The sequence below is a fragment of the Poecilia reticulata genome, linkage group LG18 (genome assembly GCF_000633615.1).
Source record: "Poecilia reticulata strain Guanapo linkage group LG18, Guppy_female_1.0+MT, whole genome shotgun sequence".
NCBI lineage: Eukaryota > Metazoa > Chordata > Actinopteri > Cyprinodontiformes > Poeciliidae > Poecilia > Poecilia reticulata.
In genome coordinates, this window is record NC_024348.1 from 17,206,795 (window position 1) to 17,232,117 (window position 25,323).

General features: G+C 43.5%; 1 protein-coding gene across 2 annotated transcripts in view; it reads right to left on the minus strand.

Moving 5' to 3' along the window:
* The window catches only part of dennd4c (DENN/MADD domain containing 4C), a 39,020-nt gene that overhangs the window by 2,053 nt on the left and 11,644 nt on the right, over positions 1 to 25,323 (minus strand). For both annotated transcript variants that reach the window (XM_008435868.2, XM_017310555.1), the window contains exons 2-33: positions 20,989 to 21,299; positions 17,772 to 18,024; positions 17,612 to 17,681; positions 15,924 to 16,093; positions 15,591 to 15,832; positions 15,425 to 15,491; positions 13,940 to 13,998; positions 13,518 to 13,662; positions 11,690 to 11,865; positions 11,351 to 11,451; positions 10,265 to 10,489; positions 9,359 to 9,504; positions 9,160 to 9,198; positions 8,598 to 8,728; positions 7,686 to 7,818; positions 7,392 to 7,598; positions 7,175 to 7,303; positions 6,916 to 7,066; positions 6,075 to 6,197; positions 5,799 to 5,918; positions 5,186 to 5,317; positions 4,031 to 5,097; positions 3,463 to 3,655; positions 3,273 to 3,370; positions 3,013 to 3,188; positions 2,753 to 2,911; positions 2,135 to 2,333; positions 1,946 to 2,056; positions 1,730 to 1,867; positions 1,380 to 1,497; positions 569 to 725; positions 427 to 491 (exon numbers count right to left, since the gene is read on the minus strand). In XM_008435868.2, coding sequence (XP_008434090.1) covers positions 427 to 491; positions 569 to 725; positions 1,380 to 1,497; positions 1,730 to 1,867; positions 1,946 to 2,056; positions 2,135 to 2,333; positions 2,753 to 2,911; positions 3,013 to 3,188; positions 3,273 to 3,370; positions 3,463 to 3,655; positions 4,031 to 5,097; positions 5,186 to 5,317; positions 5,799 to 5,918; positions 6,075 to 6,197; positions 6,916 to 7,066; positions 7,175 to 7,303; positions 7,392 to 7,598; positions 7,686 to 7,818; positions 8,598 to 8,728; positions 9,160 to 9,198; positions 9,359 to 9,504; positions 10,265 to 10,489; positions 11,351 to 11,451; positions 11,690 to 11,865; positions 13,518 to 13,662; positions 13,940 to 13,998; positions 15,425 to 15,491; positions 15,591 to 15,832; positions 15,924 to 16,093; positions 17,612 to 17,681; positions 17,772 to 18,024; positions 20,989 to 21,287 — 5,599 coding nt within the window. In that variant the 5' untranslated portion in view covers positions 21,288 to 21,299. The remainder of the gene's footprint in view (positions 1 to 426; positions 492 to 568; positions 726 to 1,379; positions 1,498 to 1,729; positions 1,868 to 1,945; positions 2,057 to 2,134; positions 2,334 to 2,752; positions 2,912 to 3,012; positions 3,189 to 3,272; positions 3,371 to 3,462; positions 3,656 to 4,030; positions 5,098 to 5,185; positions 5,318 to 5,798; positions 5,919 to 6,074; positions 6,198 to 6,915; positions 7,067 to 7,174; positions 7,304 to 7,391; positions 7,599 to 7,685; positions 7,819 to 8,597; positions 8,729 to 9,159; positions 9,199 to 9,358; positions 9,505 to 10,264; positions 10,490 to 11,350; positions 11,452 to 11,689; positions 11,866 to 13,517; positions 13,663 to 13,939; positions 13,999 to 15,424; positions 15,492 to 15,590; positions 15,833 to 15,923; positions 16,094 to 17,611; positions 17,682 to 17,771; positions 18,025 to 20,988; positions 21,300 to 25,323) is intronic.

Genomic DNA, 25,323 nt, shown 5'->3' on the forward strand with positions numbered 1-25,323 from the left:
ATTCATAAAATGTTTTTAACTTCTTCTCTACCTTAAGAACAGGTTTTCTTGGGATATAACTGCATTTATGGATGCATTGTATTTAATGAATCGCTGCAACATGTGACCTACATGCTCCCTGTTGATCAACCAGTAACGTAATTATTTATATAAAAAGTATTATGCTAATGTAATTAGCGAAAACATTTTGTTACATTACTGAAAAGCTTCAATGTTATTATATTCAAAATGGCAAAAAATATTAGACTATTGGCATGCACATTGTTAAATAAATATACCATGAGATTCTTTTTCCCCCTTATTAAATATACTCAAATCAAAAGCTGGGTTTTTATAAAGTAAGGCTTTCAATGTCAGCTAAAAGCTACATCTGATGTGATTCAGTTAACGGAAAGTAAAACTCATTAGTCTGTAGTCGTCACTCACCTATGTCAATGTTCTCGCGTCCCAAAGCCACCAGCGAGAGAAACAGAATTTCCCTATAAATGCTCCTGAGAAAAATTCAGAGGAGAAAGTTAGCGCATCAGCAAACAAACAAACCTTCAAACAGAAAAGCGACGAGGCTGACCTCTGCCGTGTGACGCCGTCTGGACGGCGTTTGATCTCCCGCAGCAGCAGGTTGATGGGACCGTAGACGTCGTTGGTCTGGATGTTTCTAACGACGGTGTTGAGGAGGGTCCGGATCTCCTGGTGATCTGTTGGGGCTAACGTCCCCTTTTTCTCCACTAGGAGCAACAAACAGGGAACAGACTCAGCTCTGACCTCTTCTGATCATGCAGGAAATTAAAGGAGAAATAGTTTTTTTTTTTATTTGTCTCTGAAAGGTCTTCATATTGGTGCAAATACCCAGTTAGAATTTCCTTGACTGTGTGAATTTAGATGGGACCCAAAATGTAAAATTCACATTTTGCACGTCTTTGCCTTAAATGTGCTGGGACAGCACCATCACCTAGCAACCCAAGCGTAGCTCCAGCACATTTGGTCAGCTGGGTTTACCGCAGTACGTGCTGTTCACTGGCTGCTGGAAAAGACAAGTGATTTGTTGTTGACTTACCATTAAGAAACCACTTGCTGCATTCTTGTTGGATGTGCGGGAGGCTCTACTAATGCTTTTTAAAGATGTACGGTTGTACAATTGCACATATATTTGCAGCCATTTTCATGGGCAAGTGTAAACATCGAGTTGGGGGGTGTGGCCTGCAGCAGCTTATTTGGATTTAAAGTGACAGGCGGCCCTAAAACAGCTCATAAAAATCTCACCGTCTAAGAATGATTTTGTGTAGCCCATAGACCTGCCCTAACCTGTTCAAGGAAGCATTAGTAAGCGGTTATGTTTTGGTGCCCTCTAGTGGAAGCAGTAAATATCTGCATGCACTCACAGAAGGTCCTCCAGAGGAGGTAGAGCGGTTCCTCGGGTTCCTGGTGCAGGTTGATGTTGTCCCACAGCAGCTGGACGAAGACGTGTTTACTATCCTGAGACAGCGACGTCAGGGGGAGCTGCAGAAACCACAGCTTATTACTCTTTATTATTTAAACCACAAACATTATTTTTTAGGGATTTTCCTCACTCTCATAACCCTCCATAAAATCCAGGGTAAGTCACTTCTACTTAGCTGTGCAGCGACACGTGTTAAACTTTTAAAATATGACAAAGTTAAAGGGTTTTGAATACTTTAAGGCTTAGTGTGGTTAAACTGTGAGAGTGAATTCGCAGCAGCTTGTTTTGAACCTGGACTCCGTTGTTGCAGTGTTCAGAGGTCAGGATGAGGCCCGGCAGGTGAGATGGGAGGTCCAGGCGGCGGAAGTACCACACCAGGTTCCAGAAAATAATTGGATGCTGACTGAGGAACTTGTGGGTGTAGATGACCTGGACAGAGAACATCCCGTTTTAGTACATAGTGTCGTTTCACGATGGACGACGCGTGAAAAGAGATTTTATTTGCACCTGGTCTCCTTCGTTCTCCAACAGGGTCTCCAGCTCCTTGCGCAGGACCAGAGGGCTCAGGTACGGGACGGACACCGGCTTGGGATTTGGACGTTTTTTGCCGATGCCATCCTGACAAACGCAAAGAATCTGACCAATCGGTTCCAGTGCAGACGCGACTTTCGGCTGTGTGTCTTAATAATCACTGACCGACACTTCGTGCAGGCTGCAGGGCAGGCTGGTGGTGGAGACGCCGTGTCCGGGCCTCAGGGTGTAGTCCAGGCTCTGCAGCGGACCTCCGACGCTGTTGCTGCGCGTCAGCGACGTCCCGCTGCTTCGCTCCTGCTTCCCTGCTGCCGGGTGCACCAGCAGGCCCAGGGGGTCCGACTGGACCGGCTCCGGAACCAGACTGGACAAGGCACGAAGAACAAGAGGAGTCAGGGGAGGGGGGCTATGAGGAACGGCAGCCGTCTTCCACAGAGCTCCTCTAGTTTTGAATTACATAATTACTGCGTCAATGCACAACAGATGTTTCTCCTGAAGTCTAAGTGCAAAAAAACACAAGATGGATGGATGAAGGAGAGATGTACGGACATAAAATGAAGGCTGGATGGACAAAATGAAGAACGGATGAATAAGTTTAGGGTTGGATTGACCGACAAAGGACAGATGAACACGAATGGACAAACTGACAGAGGGACATGGGGATAAATGGACAGACAGATGGACATGACATGGTCCAGTTTCCGCACTAAAATCCCACAACATGTTAACATCTGCAGGTTTAACACCCACAGCTTCATGGACGACCTTCACATTTCGCCGTACCTCTTATGAACTGCGGGACGATTGTCCGGCGTCTCCTTCGTCTCCTCCTCTGAGAAAGTGATGAGGTCAGGAGTCTTTATGTCGGCCAAGCTGCTGGCGGTGGGCTGAGTGCTGCTGCTGTGAATGCTTTCTCCTGATGCACTCGGATTCATATAAAAACTGAAAGCAGAAAAGTGAAAAGTTCAACCTTTGGCTCTACGTTCAAGCAGAAGTAGAAGCGTTGTCCTGCGGGGGCTTGGGGGGGGGGGGGGGGGTCGTACTCGGGGGTCATGCGGAGGTCGTGAAACTCCACGTGCAGCAGCGGGAGGAAGGCCGTCCGGCAGAATGGACAGTTGGTGTTCAGGTTGGAGTCGTCCGCCGTCCAGCCTGCCATGATCTCCTCGTCGTACACCAGAGCCTCGCAGGAGCGGCACTGGGAGCAGCTGGACATCAGCACCTGATGGCGGGAACATTTAGCCGTTACTCCAGAGAACGAAGCGTTTACTTAAAAGAGACGGGTGCGTTTCTGTGGAGGCCGGACCTCCAGAGCGCAGTTCTGGTAGATGCTGGAGGAGGAGGCGTGGTGGGAGGAGCCTTGCTCAGAGTCGGGGCCCCGGCCAGCACGTCCCGGAGTTGCATCTGCAGCCACAAACACACGGCGTCGGCATAAACCTTCCGAATCAACCGAACGGATCTGCATTTCGCCATCGTTTCTACGGAGCCGTGCTCACGCGTCTGCTGCGTCCCTCGGCCCGTGTCGCTGCTGCCGCTGCTGCTGCCCAGGCTGGTGCTGCTCTGGTTCAGGCCATTGGCGACCAGACCGGAGACGGTTCTCTTCTCGGGACTCTCGTCCAAATCATGTGAAGACAACATGTGTTCATCCAGACGGCCTGGGAAACCGCCGGCGCCCTGAGGCTGCTCATCCTGCCACCAAAAGCCAAAATTAAGACGCTTTTTTCAGGTTGCAGTTAGGAGAAAAAATACGTTTGATGGATTACAATTTTGTCTAATATCTAGTTTTGCTTTGATAACAACCATTATAAAACAGCAATAAAACTATTCCCAGGTTTAGACTTCCTTGTTGTGAATGGTGAGATGATTTACTCGCTACATGTGAAGGAAGCGTCACAATGAAACTATCAAAACCAAAAGAAATGAGTATGGAGTTTGCATTTTAAACCATTTTTAACATCTTTTTTTTTTTTTTTTTAAAGAAATAGCAAAATTAGTGCAGCTAGTATTCAGAGGCTCCCAATCTAGATTAAATACCAAAGAAGAAGATTGTTTTCTGGGACTCACCTCGTCATCTGAGTAAGTAAAGGCTGACGCCATGGCCCCCCACATTTTACTGCCCACATTCGCCGCGTGCTTCATGCTGGACTTCAGCACATCAATTTTGGCTCCCGACAGCAAGGAGTCCATTTTGATGCCCGAAAAGGTGTTGATGACGGATCCCAGCGATCCGGCCTGCGAGGACTTAACCAGCGCCGTGAGCGAGGAGGACTTGGGGGCGGGGCTCGCCGTAGCGCTCGCTGACGTTTTCGTCTTCACGGCGAAAGTCTTGGAGCGAGTGACGGTCTTCGGGCTGCGTTTGGGCGTGTCGGCCGGCGAGCTGCCGGCGCTTTTGACCGGAGGGGCGGGGAGGCTGGCCCTCCGCTCCTGTGGCTTCTCGGGCTGGTTCCCGTCGGAGGCGTCCCCCAGGCCCTGCTGCAGCTCCATGCTGGAGGACTTCGACCCCAGTGGGCTCCTCAGACTCATGTACATTTCGATTTCCTCGGCCAGGTTGCGGGACACAACGGTGGGCACGGAGCGCGGGGGATCCTGGCTGCTAACGGACGCCGATTCTTCATTCGCCGACACCATGAGGGAAAGCGGGTCGGCCCCCGCCTCCACGTCGGCCCTCTCCAGCGTGGCCACTCGCGCACCGGACTCCTCCTCGTTCGACTCCGTCTGCTTCCCCTCTCTTTTCTCCTTCTTGACCTCGGTAGCCTTCACCTTTGTCTCCTCATCTTCAACGTCTCCTTTGGCCTCCTCCTTTGAAGGGTTTTTATCCTCCCCTGGCTCTTCCTCCAGGTCTTCGAAAAGCGCTTTGGACTTGCTGTGCGGCGGCGGACTCTGAGTCCCCGAGAGTGCTGCGGCGAGGATGCGGGCGTCCGCACCCATCTGGCTGGCCATGTGGTCCACGCCTTGCTCCAGGAGCATCCCAGCGCGGGTTTCGGCGCTGAAACTGCAGCTGCGCTCCGAGAAGGCTTTCTGCCGCTGATGCTGGGACTGCGGCGGTGCGTCCCCGGCTGCCAGCGAGGCGTCGGGATCTGGCAGCGACACGCTGTCCGTCTTACTGAGACTCCGGAACAGCTTCCCGGGTTCTATAGGGTTGCAAACAATTTAAAATTGCGACAATTAAAATCACTTCATGGCTTCATAGGTTGAAATAGTTCACAAAAGCTGACTTACTGGTTTCCCTGCCACCATCAAAGCTTCCAGTGGAGAGCCTAACAATGCTGGGGATGGGTGAGGGGACATCGACAGGACTGAGGGGCTCTGCCACGGCCACTGCACTGTCCACTGAGCCTGCAATGTCGCCACCTGGAGGCAAAAACAAACACTGACGGGTCATGCTGCGTTCCAGTTGGAGTCGGAACTGAGACATTCTGGCATCCCAGAAAAAATAAAAAAATAAAATCAACTCCAAAGTTGGATTTCTAACTGGAAAACTGGGAGCAAAGGCAGCTACGCCCAGTTACGACTTGTAAGGTGGATTCCGCGTTTCAATATGGCCGCTCCCTGAATCAACAGGAGTTAGTTTTGGTGGAAACATGTTTATTTTACAAGGCACGCGTACGAATGTGCGTCTAAAAATCAATGCTACACGTAGCGTTACTGTAACTGCAACTGTGTGCATCTTTTGTATTAAAGGTGAGGCAGGGAGGAGCACGAGGTCCATAAAACTCCTGTTCAAAGACTCTGAAAAACTAAATATGTTGCCCTACTCCATGTTCTCTTTCCATACTTAATTTACTCTTGAATATCAAAGTTAATTCGGGCTGTGAAAAGCAGCTCGTTTCACCGTTAAGGTTTTTTTCATCGGCGTTCCTCTGGCCGGCTGAATGCTCCTCTGTAGGTGAAGGCTCCGCCAACTCCTGGTGCAGCTCATCCTTAGAACCGTATCCTTGATCAGACTGTCTTCCTGTTAGAAAACACCAGGCTGCAGTCAAAACTTAAAATATAGATGTATATTAAAGCATAGTATCTTCATGTTTTTTATGCATTTAAAGGTTGGACAGGTTTTTCTAACTCGCTTCAGGTTTCAGAGCTCTAGACCTTCAGTTAGGCGACTCTGTACCTGTGTTGCAGCTGTCTGCTGTGTCCTCGTTGTGCTCCTCGCCGTTCACCTCACTGGAGCTGTGAGCGCTTCCGTGGCTCAGATTATCACCATCTATGGGTCCGGACTCTTCTCCTGGTGCAGCTGGAGGAGGATGATGAAGAACATTATATAGGGCTCCAAAAATGTCACTTTTTCCAGACTCAAATTTCTAGGTTCCCCTCTTCCTCCAAGCATTTTGTTGCATATTCTGTCTTTGTGAGCATGAACTTTACTTCCTGATCTTATTATCTGCAGGTCCAGCAATGATGAAAAACTGCATCCAAACCGACTTGGATCACTTTCATTTCCTCAAAGTAAGACTACTAAAATAGCAGCTGCAGTGCCTGTTTAGCTTAAGAGCCAAAGGCAAAGTTCAATTTCTAGATGAACAACAGGCAGGAAAATGAGTTTTTTTTTTTTTATGAGTGTTCACTCAGGAAGCATGAGAACCAACTAAACTTAAACACAAAGTGTTTATAGTTAATCCCGGTGTTATTGGGCAAATCAAAGTTAATGCATCTCCAAACTTAAGTGGAATCCAAGTGGAAACGATTGCATTCATGAAAGTTTACATTTTTGACATTTAGAACAATGAAAAAAAAGAAAAGGAAAAATCTGGAAAATCAAACTATAATCCACATTCAATTGTATTTTACCATATATTCCCAGACTTGAAAAATGACAGAAGCAGATTAAATTAGGATTACACCTAATGGTTCAGGCGCGTGGGGGAATCGTGCCTTTAAAGATCGGTGACCGGCCAGAAAACCTCAATCAGTGCGTCCCTAGACAGAACGGATGAGAGACGTTTGTTTCTCACCTGTGGTCGTTATCGTGGGCGTCTTCTTCTTGGACGATGCGTGATTTTGGACTTGCTTGAACTGGGCCACTCCACGGACGACGTTACGCAGCTTGGTCCACATGAAGAGGCCGCTACGGTTTCGACTCGGCCAGGGGCTTTCCAGGACGGCCTGTGGACGATGGGACGAGGACGTTTTGATTTGTCTTGGTGTACGAACGATTCAGCAAAAACGAGGAGAGATCTGCGAAGCATATGAAGCGTTCTTCAGAAATAAAACCTTGTTATAGTAGCCGTAGGTGATGGCGTTGGGATGAACTCCGGTTTTTTTCATCTCCACCAGGACTCGCACGGCCATAACGGGGAGACCCCACACGCCGCAGAGCTGCATCACCACTCTGTAGCACACCTGACACGCAAACACAAAGAACCAAGCCGCACCGTTAAACAGCCATCCGATTTTTTACTTTCAACAAACATGAGAACGGAGCGGTTACCTCGTCCAGAATCTCCACCTCAGTGGCCCTCATCCTCAGCAGCATGTTGTAGGCCTGCTGCATGGCTCGGCTCTTGGACTTGGCCAGCCGCACGCCTGCAGGCAGGCAGATGAACCACATGCTGTAGCAGTGGCTGAACAGGCAGCGCGCCCACTGCAGCGGGTTGGAGTAGAAACGCTTTGCCAGCTTGTAGGCCAGCTTAATCTCCTGTTAAATAGGGATATAAAAAGGCTTTCTGAGTTTCAACAGCCTCAAAAATGGTAAAAGCGCTTCAGTGTCTTGCTGTGCACGTACCTGCTTGGTTCTCTTAGCCAGTAGTGCAGGGCTGCTGGACAGACTGGCCCCCGCCGCTCTGGTGCTCAGCGCAGGACGCAACTCTCTGGGCCGGTCAAACAGACTCAGCTGTAGCCTGGGGAAACCTTTATATCTGGAAAATAAGAACATTAACGTCACAAGGGAGGAGGGGGAGAAAAGCCTCCTGGTTTCAAACTCCCAGAGCTACACTTTTTTTTTTTAAATCACTAAGCAGAATTCAGTGATTGTTTTTGCAATCAAATCCATAATTCTGTGATGCCACTTTAGAAATATTTGCATGAAATTTTTGCAATATTTTTTTCTCCCCTCATTAAAACCCTGTCCAAAATCTAAATGTAGAAAAAAAAAAAAAAAAAAAAAAAAGGGAGAGAGATGTGGAACTATAACCAGCAGGTAGATTGGAAACGCAAACAGAACTCAAGTTGCTTGATTTTGTGATTCTCGTCATATTAACCACAGACTACAACTTGCAGAAGTAAAAGTAAGAATCACTTCCACCAGCAGGGGTGGCTGGTCACTCGAACCCAAACGTTTTGACTATTTTATCAGTAAACTCACATTTATGCCTTAGCACAAAAACATGTAGCTATCTGTTGATTTTCCATAAAAAACTGGAGGGACCGAGTAAGATTTTCTGCCCTACAAGTGAGAGAGTGATTGAAATGTTATCTTGTTGTATGCAATATAGAGTAGCGATGCCCCTCCCCCACCTGCTGCTGCACACCGTCAGTCAGGAAGGAAAGGAAATTCTAAAAAGACTGACTGGGGAAAATATCTTTTTGCAAAAATTTTGCCAGTCGTCACTTTGACAAGAAATGAAATCGATCGCATCACGTCAACATTTTGGTCTTAAACTTTGGTTTTAGCAATGCTAGGCCGTAAAAGCTTTACGTGTATCGGGGGGAGGGTTCAGATCCGTTGTCGGCCGGAGGCTCTGGAGGCATTACGAAAACCGTGTGCTCGCTCTTCTGAGACTCGTCCAGCTCCAGCAGTTTGGTGTCCTCAGATGAATCTCCTTCAACCTGCAGCCCAGACAGCAAGCAGATCAGAACCGAGAACTCTGAACGTTGAAGTCCTTAAATATCAAAAAGATCTGCAGACGCTTTTCTTTACATTTTGCTTTCAATGATCCAGATATTATCCTTTTAAAGTAATCAGGAATTTTTTTTTAGCTGCCATCTAAGTAATTTCTAGTCCATTTTTTCATAGAAGATAACTAATTATTAGCATAGCAAACCTTTCTGTGCAGTGTTGTCGTACAAAATGTTTTTGCAATCAGTAAAATGTGCATGTTTGATTCTAGTGAGGATTAAAGGACGAAGAGAAAATCAAGTCCAAGCCCCTTATTGTACACGTTCACTGAAGAGGGAAATGTAGCATGCTTTGTCTGGTTTGATGTCAAACCAGGCCTTACAAAGGAAAACCGGCTGCGGAAAGTGTGATTAAACATTACCTTGGTACTCTTGTCGGTGGTTTTATCAAAGGGAAAAAGCTGCAAGAAGAGGAAAAATAGCAAAGGCAAAAGAATGAATCAGAGGAAGCTCGATCTCGCTCCCTTCCCCAAACGTCCCCCGTTGTTATTTTGCCAATAAAGCCACGTCAAACAAAGGCCTCCCTGGGAGGAAAGGGAAATGCCTGCGGCTGGCGGCTACCTTCTCCACGCAGTCATCGAAAAAGGCCAGGCCGGTGTCTTTGTCGCTGACGAAGGTGCACTCCTCGATAAAACGGATGAATATCTGGGTCTTTGTGAGCTGGGAGTAAAACTTCTGATGGGCGCGGTCTCTGCTTTTTAGGAAACCTGCAGGGAGACGCAGGACAGGGTTTCGTTCAGAAACGCAAAACATCTTCACTGAAATGTTGAGCCAATATCAACAAACAATTAAAGGGCAGCATATTTAGAGAGGCTGAAACAATCAACTGGATTAATCGTGATTAATTGATTATTGAGATAATTGTGAATTAATTTAGTAATCGATAAATCGTTAAATGGAGTATACAGACTCAAAAAGAAAAAAGCCGTTTGCTGGAAGAAGAGCACAGTCAGAACAGTAATTAAGCCAAAACTGTACAAAATAAATATACATTTTGGATTAAAGATAAAAACACCTTTGTCTGTCGATAAGTTTTACTCAAAACTCTTGAAGTGACATAGTTTTAGCTTCACCTGGTTCAAATTCATAAAAGTAATGATGCTTTATTGCATTTTAGGCAATAAAACAATTAATTTTGTTACTTAAAAATGCAATAACATTTTTTATTTGAATATTTAAATGACTTTTCTAATATTTTATGAAAAAGGCTTAAGAGGTAAAATGAAAAATTTGTAGTGTTTTTGTAGGTTTTTGGGGGTTTTTTTGGACCGATTAATCAATTAATCGTCAGAATATTTGATAGAATAGTCAATTACAGCCCTGAAGCAGACAAAAAAAGGATCGTGCCTTTTGATCGATTAGTGGTACGGGAAGAAAGAACCAACCGGGAGCCATTTTCCCAGCAGCATCAATTAATAAACTCTCATGACACCTGATGGGGCCGGCTGCTGAAGGCCCTCTGCTTACCTTGCAGGTCGTAAAGGGAGTCTGCGGCCGTGGCCTTCTCAGAGGGTGCCTGGGTGATGGGCTTGAGGTAGGAGCGGTAGCCCTTCAGGATGGAGGCCATGAACCGCAGGAAGGCTTCCTGGATCTCCATCTCCAGGGACATCTTCTTCTTGTGCCACGTGAAGTCGGCGTCGATGGGGGTCAGGTCCAAAGCCGAGTCCTCGTGTGGCGTTTGGCGAACTGCCACTGAAAACCCAGGAAGAATCAGATGACGCCACACTTTTACTCACTTTGATTCGATAGCCTCACTTTGCCTCTTTATGGTCGCTATAAAACAATATGAACTAAAATTTCACTTTAATTCTGTTTTCCCCGACAACTGACGCAGTGAAATCTGTAAATTAGAACAGCTTTATCAAGAGAGCAACGTCCTCATTTGTGAGAGAAAAGTCATAAAAGGAGATGAAAACAAACTGGTAAAGTGCAGGTTGCTTTGCAGTGGCAGATAAATAAATATGAGAAGCTACACATGGTGCTGTGATCATAGTGACTTAAACTCTGTTTAGTAAATATGATTAATGGATTAGAATGACTTCACCATGGGATGTGAATTTGACTCGGGACGTTTACATCAGGAACTATAAACATAAATTTATTCTGTTTTAACCTCTGATCTGAACTTAGAAGCAGATCTTGTTAAGTTGCACAATAATTATTATCCAGGTTAAACTAACCGACAGACCTTCAGAGGGTAAGCAGGTTAAGTGTGATGTCTGTGTCATGTTTTCAACTTCTATAATCTCTTCTGTTCTCATCTTGTTTATTTTGTAAATTTGCTATATTTACTGGCCGTTTCCACTGATTAAATAAAGAATCTTTCCGGCTGCAAAGAATCCAAAACCAGAGGGAATAACTCTCCAAAATCGCCTCAATATATAAAAGTTTACAGAACAAATTCAGACTAACAGAGCAACACAATTTACTTTTGCTGTATTTCAAGGAGACCACCGTCTTAAAATACAGCAAACCTTATAAAGATTTCAAAAAGTTTCTTTTTTTCTTTGGACCGGTTGGTAAAATGAGCGGCGCTTGGGGTGTCATTTGCACCTGTGACCAGCTGGTGGTGCAAGTTGTTCAGCGAGTTGATGAGACTCTTGCAGGGCTTCTTTGGGAGGTACTTCCAGTTGCTGTGTTTCTTCTCATCCGACCTGTGACATTAAATACCACAGAGTCAGCCAGCTAGAAGTAAGAGAAAAGCTTAGCGAACATCTCGCTTTGGTTTTTACACGGCAACGAAACGATTAAACACGTTCTGAAAAACAAGAGCAAGTTGCAGAAGGAGATCTCTCTTTTTATATCTCGAAGGAAATTGATCCAAAGGAACCAAAGCGGCTGAACTCGTCTGCTGCAGCCTCCTGCAAATGAAATAATCAGAGCTCCACGTACAGATAGATGGTGTTGGTGTCCAGGTCCACACAGACGACGTCTGGCGGGGGGTCGTACAGGTCAAAGTAGCGCGAGTCGACGCCCACGATGAACGGACACGGCGCGTTGAGGACGCCCGCCAGAGACAGGGGGCACAGCGGGATGTAGGGGCACTGCCACTGGAAGGGGAAGATCATCTGAAGAGACAAAACACAGGGTCTATGAAAACAGACGGCTTTGAAATGTGTCTTTTAAACACTAAGGTAGATTGTAAATTTTGTAACATCGCTGATTTCCAAACACAACTGGATCAGCATCTTCTTTTAGCAGCGATATTATTTTTGTTTTTTTTTTTAGGTTTGGTTTGATGAAACTGGTTTAAAGCAACAGGTGGATTTTTGGAGGTTGTGACAGTAGTGAGTGTTTAATGTGACGACACACCGTTCGGTCCTGGAACTAGACGGGGGGGAGGGGACAGCTAAGAGGGCAAAGGTTAAAGAGTTAAACTGCTACCAGAACATCAACATGTCATTTTATTGTTACATTAGCTGTAATACTGTTAAAGTGGACAAGAATTAAATCAATTAGCATTAAAAAAATGATTCCAGTCAAACATTCAAATAAGTTAGTTTAAATAAATGTGTTTTATCTCTATTTAAGCACCATTTCTTTTTGTTTTGTTTTTTTTTAATGTGGAAAAACATGCAGTGAGGTCAGCAAGTCAACTTGTGTCGACATGTTTAAACGTTTAACTTGCTTGTGAAACATCAGAACTATTGGGAAAAAACAAGCAACAAAAGGCTACGTGTGATTTTTCAAAAGGATATCAGCTGAAATTACACACTCCCTTCTCTTAACAATGCTGGAAACAGCAAAACCGTATGTTCAGTATAAAGTATTAAATGTAACTGGCAGGATGCTAAAACTCGCAGCGAGTGGTGCTGCCATGGCGATGATGGAGACCAGGAGGAAAGTGAGCTAAATGTGATTTAATTGCAGCTGGTATTGAAACTTTAATATTGGATAATAACTTCACAGCAGGGGATTTTCCTTATATTGAGAAATTCCTACTAAAGATCCAGAATATTCTTACATTTTCAAAGCGGCATCGAGCAGCAGCTTTTTAAATTTTTTTTATTTTTTTAACTTTTTTTTTAAACAAAATGTGTTGTTATGCACCTTAAAACAAAATTAAAGTTCATAATTACCCAAGTATAAAACTAGAAAACACATATGTTAATAAAAACTGGTCTCTGAAGTTATAATATACTGATCTGGTGACCATTTCACCCAATAGAAAGTGTTCTTTGTCAGGTTCTTTTTTTTTGTGGATGTAGCAATAACTCCATTACTTTGACATCACTACTCTGTTTACCACGTGCAAGACATTTTTACCAATATACCGTCAGTATGTAACAGTTAACATAATTTAACTTGAACACTTTTCAGTGTTATCTTGTCTATAGTTTTTCAAAACACAAAAGTGTTATATTCTTATAAAAGAGGGCTGAATTCTCCCCTACACTAAGAAAGTTAAAATGTTGTCATATTGCAATTAATCATATATTTTTTCTTTTTATTATACAGAACTAGAAAGAGAGTACACTTCCTTTAAACCATGACAAATACACAGTAACGCTATAAAATAGTCATGGCGATGCTTAAAGTGGAAACGAGACGAGCTTTACTCCTGTGGCTCAATTCAAACGAACTGATGCATCATTAACAGCATGTTTCAGTTCAGTTTTACTCTTCAATTTTCTTGAGTTACATTTCAAATATTTTTTTTCTTGATCCATTTAAAAAAAATAATAATAATTAAATAAAAACAATCTGGCAGAGTACTCACAGCTACCACAGCCTCAGCCACTCCAGTGAGCACGGCGGGCCTCAGCGAGTGCAGCAGGATCTTGCTCTCCAGCAGGACAAAGTGCAGCAGCGTGGCGCAGTTTTCTGCACCCAGATTCATCAGCAGAGTGCCGTAATCTGCCCCACTGAGGGAGAAAAAAAAAAGAGGCAGAGAAAAGAAAAACTACATAAACAGAAAATATAAAAAAGGTGCAAGCAATAATCCTACATTTTAGTCTGACATACACCCTGCAGCTGAATGAGCATTTTGGATTTTTACTCCACTGTAAATTCAATTTATCAATCCAAGAATCCTGCTGTGTCGTCCACAGCCTGCTAGCTTTGAGTCCCTTCACTGGTAATACTGGTCTTATGTTTTTCCTCCTGTCTGTTTTTTTCTGTGACTGCGTACATGTGTCATACCTGAGGGGTAACGGTGTGCACACGGGCTGAGACAGTATCAAAGTGTCATGTGCCGAGAGCTGCACAAGAGAAAACGTCAGTATTAGAAAAGTATGGAAATAATGTCAAAATCACATTTGTGCAGCACAGGTGGTGTAGAGGTACCGCTGGCACCCCATATACGGAGGCCATTTCCTGTCTGAAAGAGACTGTGCCACAAAAGAAAAAAACTCGTCTTTGCTTTTGGGATCAATAAACTTAATATAATTGATATACATTTCATTTAGAAAACAGAAAATATTGTAGGAATACAATTTGTGCAGCTTTAAAGACAGCATATGGCAACACATGGCCCTTATATGGCATATAAAAGGCATAAAGAAAGTCACTACAATAATAAAATTTCTGAAAATTAAAATAAATCAGCCAAAAACGTGTAAATCAAATAGACAAGAACAGAAACCGACAATCAGACTTTATTCCTTAATCTGTCAACATTCCATCCATGGGTGCCACAATGACAACCCTCTTCAGTGTGAACGTAGTTACTCTAGGAAGAACGCTCACAGTCAGCCATTTTTTACCATTAATGATGTGTTTAAATTAAATGACAGAAGTTATCGAAGCAGTTAGACAGGAAGCTGCTGCAGTGGTACGGCTGCTATTAATAAGAGCTGATACTTTTAGACAGATAATAACAGGAAGCATAATGTATTACAGTAAAGTTGGTCCACTTCCTGCTCTTGAAGAGTCCAAACCAATCTACCATGCAACATGCAGAATGGAGATGGACTCTTGATACAGCTGCTGCAGAAGCTAAATTTATTTTTGCTGTATCATTGTGCATTTTGTTTTTAAATCATGTTTACTGCAGGGCTGTGTGACACATTGCTCTCACTCACACAGTGTGACATCTCCTCGGCTTCTAATATAAATAATCATTGAACGTTTTCGGGGAGAAAGGTCGCTCAAAGTAGTGAATGGATGATTTAACAGTCTAAAGCAGGACTGCTCCTGTCCAGTTCAGCTACTATCCTGAAACCTTTAGGTGCATCACTGCTTCTTCTTTTTATTTTATTTTATTTTTTTATATAAGCTGCAGGACTTTCACTGGTCCATAGAGAGAGATGGGTCAGTAACTTTGTTTTTGAGAAAGAAGGAAAACAGTTTTGTTTTAGCATGACATTTTAGGACTGTTATATTTTCAATTAATTCAGAAAGCAGTAAAACATCTGTTCTGACAGAGAAACTGGGATTAGATGAAATCAGAATAGGCACATCAGTCTGACTGAAAATCTCCAGTGCCTCTCTGCTTGAAGAGCTTCACAAATATAACCAAAGGGGCAAATACTCGTCTGGATTTCATTCTTAAAAACTTTGTGATCCAGGTAGGAAAACACGTCTGAAGGTCAACAGCTCTGGCTTTTAAAGGGCAACATTGTTTCTTTTCCAGCTAATCCTTGATGACTTGTTTATGACTGAAATCAATGCAAGGAAGCGTCTCACCTGGACGAGGATTCTGGGCCTTTGAGGGGAAGGAAACGACACGTTGTGCATGAAGTGCGAGATGTGCCTACGGAGGAAAGCATGGAGACAATAAAAAAATAAATAAAAATGAGCTCTGCTCTGATGCGACTAACAATGCTTAAATAACGACCGGCAGGACTCCTACTTTTCAATGGGCAGTGGGTGTGGGCCCGAGACCGAGAGCTTGTAGATGAACATCAGGAACTTGCGGAACGACTCGAAGAAGGGCCAGCGGGACAGCAGACAGATGCATTTGTTGGTGTTTACGGAGCGGCTGGGGATCATCTTCTTCTCCACGGCGGTGAGCAGACCCAGCTGGATCTTCTGCTTCTCGCTCAGGAGATCAACAGGGTATGGTTCGAAGAACTGGATGGCCGATCCGTAAACCTGCCGCGGTGGAAGGGGACGAATTATCAACAAAATGTGGGGATTTTCTCTCTTTTGGTATTCTTTATTACTGTGTGTCAATCTGCCCCACCTTTTCACCAGAAGAGACGGTTAGGACAAACGTAGAGAAGACCGGCAGAGGGTCGCGTGTGTTCGGCGCCCAGCATTCGATCTTGGAACCCATTGGCAAACAGAAAAGAGGTACAGACTCCGACAGAGGAAAAGATTCATAGTCCTCTTCAGGGTAACGAAAGATTAAACCTGCAGGGGAAAAAAAGGACTTGTAATAATCCTATGATGCAATAACATCATGAAGTAGAGCAGGTCGGACAGGGTTCCTCATTCCCTCACCTGATCCAAAAGAACTTCGGGAAAAGAGAAAACATCATCTTAAAGCTCAAATGTCTTTACTGTGAGTCATCAGAACAATTATTCTGGATTGATTTCAGGAAATGACTACTGACTTCGACGACTTCAGTGCTGGGTGAGATGCCATTATGACAAGATACAAACCTTCCTGTGTCGGCATGCAAACACGCAGACAGACCTGCAGGCACTGAGATTAAGGGCGTGGAGGGAAATGCAGTCGTCTTGGGTAGAATAAACAGCTCCTTCACAGGAAGACAGCCGGCCCAGAAAGATAAAGCCGGGGCTGCACGGGCGCGTTTGTGTCCACGCTCTTTTTTTTTTTATTTTTTTTTTATACGTGTGTCGCACAATATAATGTTTCAAAGGGCAAGTTGTTCAGGAAGCGTTCAGTCAGTGAAAATGTCACATGAGGCTGAAAACAACAGCACGCGCTGTAATGAGGAGCTGTGAGAGAAAAACGGTGAAAGTGCTGCTCGCCGGAGTTTTGACACGAAAACATCAGGGTGGTTTAATATAGCAGAAAAGGCTGCTGTCTTTTACACTAAACCACATTAATTTATCGGCAAATGTATGTGAGTTGCAAGAAGTACGATGTATTACAACAAATTTATTTTTGAAAAAAAAAAGTTTTCTTTGTTTGCATTAAATCCCCAAAAATTAGGAGTTTAAGGATACGTTCACACAGCAGGTCCTCAATTTCCATTTGTTGCTGAAATGCGCTCATTTTTCGTGTAAAATAGTTGATACTTTTAATCAGACTTAACACCCCGAAGCGACCTGCGTGGACAGAAGAAGAACGTAGACGTCACACGGCAACGCACCGTTTACGGATGTAATAATAGTCGCCGCAGACTGTGGTTCTGAATCAGAGCAGTGAGAGCCAATAATATCGTAAAGATTGTAAGACAAAGAAGGCTAATAAAAAGAATTGCAACTGATGGGAACAACATTTGTGACGCATTGAGTCAAATCCAGTAGGGTGGGATTATGGTGCGAGGAGCTTCACTGACAGACTATAATCTTCAGCCATCGTTTGCATCCGAGTTCACTGCGTCTGGCTTATTCTGGTGCAGAACGTTGATGCGTGTCTCGCGTTGATGACGAAAAAGTCAGATTAAATGCAACAAGACCGTTCAGACTGGAGACACTTGGCGGCACAAATCTGATTCTCTCGAGGTGAAAAGATCAGAATTGCTGCTGTGGAGAAAAAAAAAGTAGAATACGGGCTGCGTTTGCCTGCTGTGGGAACGTCTATTGAGAGTTAGTTTAATAAAAATGTTTACAGGTTTGAACAATTAGGAGTCCCACACTTTACCCGACTCCAAAGCAACCTTGTAATCACTACAAACAAGGGCATCAACTCCTGCAGACATATTGCCTCAAACTGAATCTGAGATCACAACTACTCACCTGCTTTGTAACTTATAGAGTTGGAAGCCGACACCGACTTCTTGTAACACAGGAACACGTTGGAGCCCCACTGAAAGAATTTAAAAGCGGAGTTTCCTCCATCAGTTCATTCAGACCTAATTGGAAACGGTCGGCTGGGCGAGAAGCGCTTGTGACCCACCATGCCGCAGTTCAGGTTCCTGTCCACTTTGCAGAAGGTGTGCGGCGGCGTCTCGCCCTTGCTGCTGATGATCACGCAGATGTCCGTCACCGCCAGGGAATTCTGAGGCTGGACCGGAGGGGCGCGGCGCAAAGTGACGAAGATGCGCTGCGAGTTGGCGGAGCTGTTGTTGACGTTGGCGCAGCGTCCGTACGGCGTGGCCTGGACGACCTCGCAGCCCTGGATCAGACGATCCTTGCCCTCATACAGCACTCTGCAGTAATCGAAATCAGAAAGACGCTTGTGAGCAAGAGGAACAAGCAGCAAACGGCGTTGACCGCCACACCACTGACAAACGGGCATTGTGGTTTCTTTTTTTCCACACCGTGTGCGCAAGAAAGCATCGCAAATAAGAATAAGGAATATAGACTAAACGTGATATTTTACACTGGATTCAGCATCTTTACATGCCAGTTAATGTAGTTAGTTTGTTTCCTGACTCTGTGATTTAAGACATTTTTTCCACTGACTCGTTCAAGCGGGACGGTTAATAGATCCTCACATCCTGCTCATAACAGAACAAAAACTTTAACACCTCCAGCCCAAATATTGTGTTTTAATCCATCTTACATGCAGTCAGGAAAGCAATCAGAGCCCCACTGTGTTAGATATTTTACATGACTGGAGGGCTTCTATAGTGGCATGCTTCACGTCTTCTCTTTCCATCTGGACAATACCGAGTGGGAGGCCAAAAGATCCTACAGCATCCCCTCTTACACCGAGACTAAAACATACTTTTTTTTTTGTCATCGTAAGCCGGCGTGAAAGCCAGCCTTGGCAGATATAAAGGTCCTGAAACGCCCCATTCATCCTGAAAAGAGTGCAGGACGAACCTAAAGAGGCCAGGAAGGAACAGTTGCCAACAAATTCTCATTTAGGCAACAAAAATGTGCTTCTAATGGGCACGGCAGAGCGGGATGCTCCAGAGCCCCGGGGCTGGGAACGCTTCCCTCAAAGCAGAGGTAGCAGACGGAGGAATGAATGATTCATCGTCTGCAAAATTTAATTAAACTCTTTTAAGAAAGAACTAGACGGTTTAACAATTGTCAGCTATAAAGACTATAAAAAGTAAATCAGAGCAATGAAAAGAGTATTAGTTTTTGTCTGTATGCAGCTTCCTCCCCCTGAGAACTCAAATTTTCCTTCCAGCTTTCTCTGCCCAACATTTTCTCTTTGAGGTACAAAACCTTACAGTTTGAGTAAATTACATCTGGTGCCCCCGAGAGGGCCACGAATTACACTGTAGTTTGTTATTCTTTTAAATTCCAAATGTTCAAGGGGGGAGTTATTGTTTCCAAAAGGATGTGCAAACTATCAATACTGCAGTTTCAGAGATCTGCAGTATCAGTTGAATTAGCTCATTCCTCAGCCAATTCAACTGAGAGAAATGAGATTAAAAATTTTTTTTAAAACATTGCCATCAGGCCAACACAACAAAAATGCCATTTTTTTAATTGCGGTTATAATTTAAGGCCAAAGTGTGGTGATTCAAAAATGTAGAAATTCAAAACAAATGAGTGACTCTGATCAAGACGCCTTTTTAGCTGTCAAGTGCCTGTCAGAACATTTGAAATGAACATGAAGGACAGCTTTCAGTTGCAAAAAAAAACAAAATAAAGATGTGACTTTAAATAACATAAACTAACCAATGATTCTGTTGCAACACTTATATTTTCTAACACATGTAGAGTATGTTTCCTGGTTTCCTTGGAAAAGGCAGGGAAATCACAGTGTTATAACCACAGTGTGGTAGACTACTCTACTTCCTGAAACAGCTTTCTATTGAAAAACAATAATCACCTTTATCAAATCAGTCACAGGTTAATCCTCTCCACTGGAAACGTGAAGTATCTGCATGTGCTTCAATTTATTTTCCACCCCAACTCTACACGGCAAATAAGACCGAGTTATTTCTGAAAGCACAGCTGGTCTTTAATGTTTGGCTTGTAGCACCACCTGGCCCTCAAGCAGAATAAACTCAAAGACGACTGGAAGTAAGTCGTAGCTTTACAAGGTGAAGGGAAGTCGGAAATGTCAGAATGACTGAGCACCGTGACAACATCTCCAAACTGGAAACCCTAGTTTTTGTTAGCGGGACAAACAAAACGTAAGGTGTGGAAAACTTGGGACGCCTCAGGCTGTTGTATTGTTGTTCTGAATGAAGCCCATTGACATACATGTACTGGATGCTGAGATTGATGCGGTATTTAAGATTGAAAAGGCAGATTAAATTTGTTCTCCTTTGTAGGAGGAAATCTATATTTACTCAGGTGATGAGGTTGAACATAAAGTCCCCTAAAAAAAAGGCAGATGAACAGAGAGAGAGAGGTGTGGCTGCGAAAGAAAAACCTTTGATGAAATCGGAAGGAAATATTAACCGAACCACAACACTTTCACCTGCTGCTGAAAAAACTGTTCTTCTGAATGTAATCTGTGATTCCTTGCCAATCTTCCCCCACAATATGAAACACATGACTCACTTTGATTTTCTTTATAAAGAGATTAAAACAAAATAAGATATTTCAAACTGATAAACAACTCCAAACACTCTTGTGTGAACAGATGATAAACTATCTCCAAATTTTAGCGTTTATTTGTAAAAAGACATTTAGGAATTCGGCATTTTTCCCTTTGTCAAAGTGTTCAAACCCCTGGAGCTTTTCACACGTCGTCATGTTACAACAACGAATCTGCGTGTATTTTGGGGTGTTTTTTATGGGACGGCTTCACACAAAGTAACACGAAATTATGCTACTTTATGTGAATGCAGGGTGGATACTTTGTAAAAACCACAGTTCAAGTGTTTTGGGGTTTGTTTACGCGTCAATTTGCGGGTCCTTTGTTCTTTGGAGTCAGTTGGACGGATGGAGAGTCTCTGTGAAGCTCAATTTTTCCAAATCTGGCTGCATATTTTCAGATGGATTTCGGTCTGGGCCATTCTGATACAAATACACTTTGATCTCCAACTGCAGTCCATGCTTCTATCCCAGTGATTTTTCTCCATGCTACGTTTCCTTTGCAGGAACAAAGAGTCAAATCTCAATAAACTAAATTGAAATTTGTGGTTGTAACATGAGAATGTGAAAAAAATTTAAAAGTTAGCGAGGTATGAATTTCTTATGATTGACACTGCACATATATGAACTTTCTAGGAGCTTCCAACACATTTCTGACTCACCCTATGTCAATGAGCGGCGGTTTCTCCCGGGCCCTTTTGTAGCACAGGAAGAGCTCTGGACTCTTGAGGCTGCCATGGTTGAGGTTGGCCGGCTGGCCGCTGTAGGTGTTCTCGATGCAGGTGAAGCCCTCCGGGACGGTTTCACCGGCGGACCTGTTGATGACAGCCAGGTCGGTGATGGGCGCCTTCGGCCCGCCGGACTTGGTTTCCGACAGGTCCTGCTCCAGGGGCGTGGACTTGTCGGTCAGGCCCGCCACCACAAAGTAGTCGGTCACACGGTGACCCTTGTCCTCGATCATGGCTGGGCGTACCTGAGGATTGAGAATCGGAAAATTAACTGGGTGGAGGGGGGGGGATTAACGCAGCAGTGTTTTTGCCCTTCTAATGAGATGAAACCTCCTCTGCCACAATCTCAGGAAATATCTGAATGTGTATTTTACATCCTAATCTGGGTAAAGCCGCGTGCGTATCACGCTGCAGTCCATTCATCTCCATAAACAACTACACCTAAAACATTTGAAACTTAAAAAGCAACGTTCTCGAACCTCAGACAGACGCAAACACACAAGGATAAATATTGTGGCTGAGGCAATAAAAGGATCCTTTAAAACTCTTGGACTACAACAAAGTAAACAAACCAGAACAACAAAAGCAGCGGCAAAGAGACTGGATCTCCACAAACACTCTTGTCACTGTATATCACAGAGCCGCTCCAAACGCCAGGAGAGTTAAAGCTCTGGTGTCAGCAGAGAGTCAAGGAAGAGTCATCAAACTGGGAAGAATGCTAAGAAACGTCACCTGGACTTTAAATCAAAGGACGTAAAGCAGCTAAAATACGTTATTCAATGTGGGTGGAACAACTGGAAACCGCAAAAAATATGCTTGTTCTCAAACTGCAACATCCCTCAAGCCCATCGCAGCGAGTATTTTAACTACTTCTACAGGAAGTTCCTCGTTCTTAATTAAAACCGATGAGCAATGAGACGAAGCTTCCCCAGCAGTCATGACTCACGGATCAGTTATACCATTTCCGCCTGAAAAGCAGCACGTTTCAACCAGTTACTTAAATGTGAGAGCACATATTTCTATGGCACACAGAGAAATATGACATTTATAAATATCCAGAGATGGCATCGAGTTATAACTATATATACTGGTCGCAGCGTTGAAAGAGAAAACCATGACGCCAGTCAATTTTGGAGCATTTCAACCAAACATGCTTGAACTAATTCATCCTAACAGGTGGGGATCGGGACAGCTCAACGTAGCGTTTTAACAGAGTTAAATTCACCAGGAGTTATTCCAAATTGAAAACCGACTAAATCCAATCCCATCAAGGTCTAGTATTGAAGGAAACCATTCAATCCAAGAACAGATTTGTGGCTTCAGCTGAAAAAGCAGCAGGTGATGGTAATCAATGCCACTGATTACCTGATGATAAACAGGTTTGATGGCCTGGAGACCAGCTACCAAATTTATAGTAATTAGACATACAATACAGGCTAATATTAACATCCATGTATAATTTGATTTGTCTATGTTGATATGAAAACAATAAAATTAGTTGTATTTTCAAAAAAGATGATAAAGTAGTGGTTCATTTTGACAGAGAGCCGCTTTTATTTTCTCTTTATTAAAATTAAATACTTCCCGTCCAATCGTTGCATTTATTTAAAACTGCGGACCACTTATTTATAGCTTATTTCTAATTTCTATCAGCTTCTACATCTCCTTTGGTAAGTGTTACTGGTAATTCTTCATATTGATGACACTCATTACAGGCATAAATGTGTATTTCTGCACGCTAAATGTGAATTTCCCCACTCTTAATGCATTATGCACGGAGGAGTCAGTGAAGATGAATGTGCAAATTAAACCTGATAAAATCAGTCAGTGCTACAAAATGGCAATTAAGCTGTTTCTCGTTGCACTAAGAATCCAAATGTGATCAGATAAGAAAACTAAACGGCGCTATTGGATTGGCTGCTTTGCAAATGCCAGCCAATAAATGCCGTGCTAGGTTATACTTTAGCTTCAAAAGCTGGATTTTTCTTTGAATATTTTATGTATACTCTGTGTGAAATAAGTAAATATGCAAATACACGCTGGTCAACAACAGTAATGTCAGATACTGACGTCTGCCCAAACTTTGATAGCAGTTTATTCCTGATAACAGTTCAGTGTATCCTGAACGTCCATAATGACTTTTGCCCAAAGTCTTTGGCCTCAAGTCACAAAAATAGCAGCAGTTAAGCTTACTGCCAAATTAACAGCAGTGACAATGACAACCAAGAGAGTGTCAAAAAGTTAGAAACTAATCAGGTAAATTTCTTTAATTCCAAGAGCTGCCTCTCTCCCCGTTTTTAGATCATTTGCAACGAAACCGTTTTGAAACCATGATTAAAAGAGGATGACCTATGAAAAAACAACACACCGATTAAAAAAAAACAACAAAAAAACAAAAACAAATTACAACTGTACATTAAATAGCAATAGAGAAGCCGGTGAAACTAGCGAAAGCCGGCGAGAGAAAATAAAAAGTCAAAACGGTTCTACAGAAATAAGGCTACCAAAAAGCCAGCACTTCATTTTCAAAGAGCTTTCAGAACCACCACAGGAAGTTCATTTTTTCCAGCAGTGAGTCAGCTGTGGCAGAGGGACAAAAAATAGAAAGCCATTTGGACGGCCACTGCAAGCTCAACACCACAGGCGTCTGGATGCGCAATCAGAAAACGGTGACATTTGGAAAGGTGACGAAGCTGAAGAAAAAATAAATAAATAAGCAACACAAAAGTCATGAGTAATTGCTAATGTTGTCTCTGAGCTGGAGACGGGAATGCAGAGGAGGCTCCACTGGCTGATGCTGAGTTTTACTAACTGTGTGTACAATTACTTAAATTTATGCTTTTTTCCTTCGATCTAGACTTGGCCGCCCGCGCGTACGTACCCTTCAAACGGATTAAATTGAAGTTGGCTTCACTTTCCTCCCAGCAATTACAGTCGTTAGCCAGAAATAAGCACCTGTTTCTTTCCAAGTCAAGGAAACTCTTAAGAGCGCAATAGACGTCTAACGGTGTCATAAAAARWAAAAAAAAAAAAAAAAAAAARSMAAATGGCACCGCTGAAAGTGCAATGGATCACCAGATTCCTTCCACACAAATCTGATCAAGTTGAATGGAAATCCATTGCTTAGCAGGCATCCTGTCATCCTCTCCTTCTAATTGACTCCAGATGTTCTTTTCCACGACACAATAAAGAACCCTCTCAGCGACATGCCTCCCACTAATTCTGACTGGCTCCGGCTTTCTTTTTGAGTGTGATGCACAACTGTAGCTTCGGAGCAAAGACTTGCTGCTCTGAAGAGATTTACTGCATCATATCCATGGTAACGGCTCACTGGTCAAACCCCTATTCAAAAGGAAGCTGCTTGTTAGACCCGTTGTTTTCTCTGAAGAAAAAAAAAAACAATCCTGTTTAACATCCTTTGACTAAAGCTGGATAATGAATGAACTTCTGATGATTTAGGCAGTGAGTGTCTGGTCTTCTTTTGTATGTGGGTGCATGAAAAAAGTCATGCAGTCAAACAGGAATGGACAGCTAAGTCTAGACGGCTGTTATTTGTTGCTTGCAGTCCAGATATGAAGATCTGCTGACTCTGATGTTCCCATCCGATTCTGAACGACTGGCACTGAAAACGGTTTTTCAAAGCTTCAAATAGTCATTCCCGTTTACAGATTTAACCTCTAACCAAAAAATAAAATTATTAGTGGAACAATTTTCAGCTCAACTCACCCCAATCGGAAATTCAAAGGGGTTATCTTTCTTAGAAAATGGTCAAATGTACCATAACAAGTCAGACTGAAAACGCCACTGTTTGGTGTTGAAGTTTTTCTTGTTTCCATTGCAAAAGCGGCTCATACAACCAACCCGTACCACACCATTCCTCTGCCCCCTTCAGTCATGGCTCCGTAGGACAATAGTACAGTAGGTGCAGGTTAGGGTGGAGCTACTGGCACCACACAACACAGTCCATTGACCAGGCTACAGAAAAAACATCAGCCTACAACACAGTGCTTCAGTTTTGTCGTCGCTGTAGCCTGACGCCACGTTAGGCGCTTGGGTTTAACATCTCTTTGATCAATCAATCCCGCACCGCTCTGTGGCAACAAGGCATAATAACCAACAATTACTTAACTACTGCTGATAATCTTTGCATAGCCCAACGACAAGCTATGCAAAGAAATGTGTTGCAGAGCAGAATATATTTCAACTGAAGGACCACAGAGTGTGAAACAGACCAAGGCCGATGTTTTATTTCAGAAATGAAAGGACATT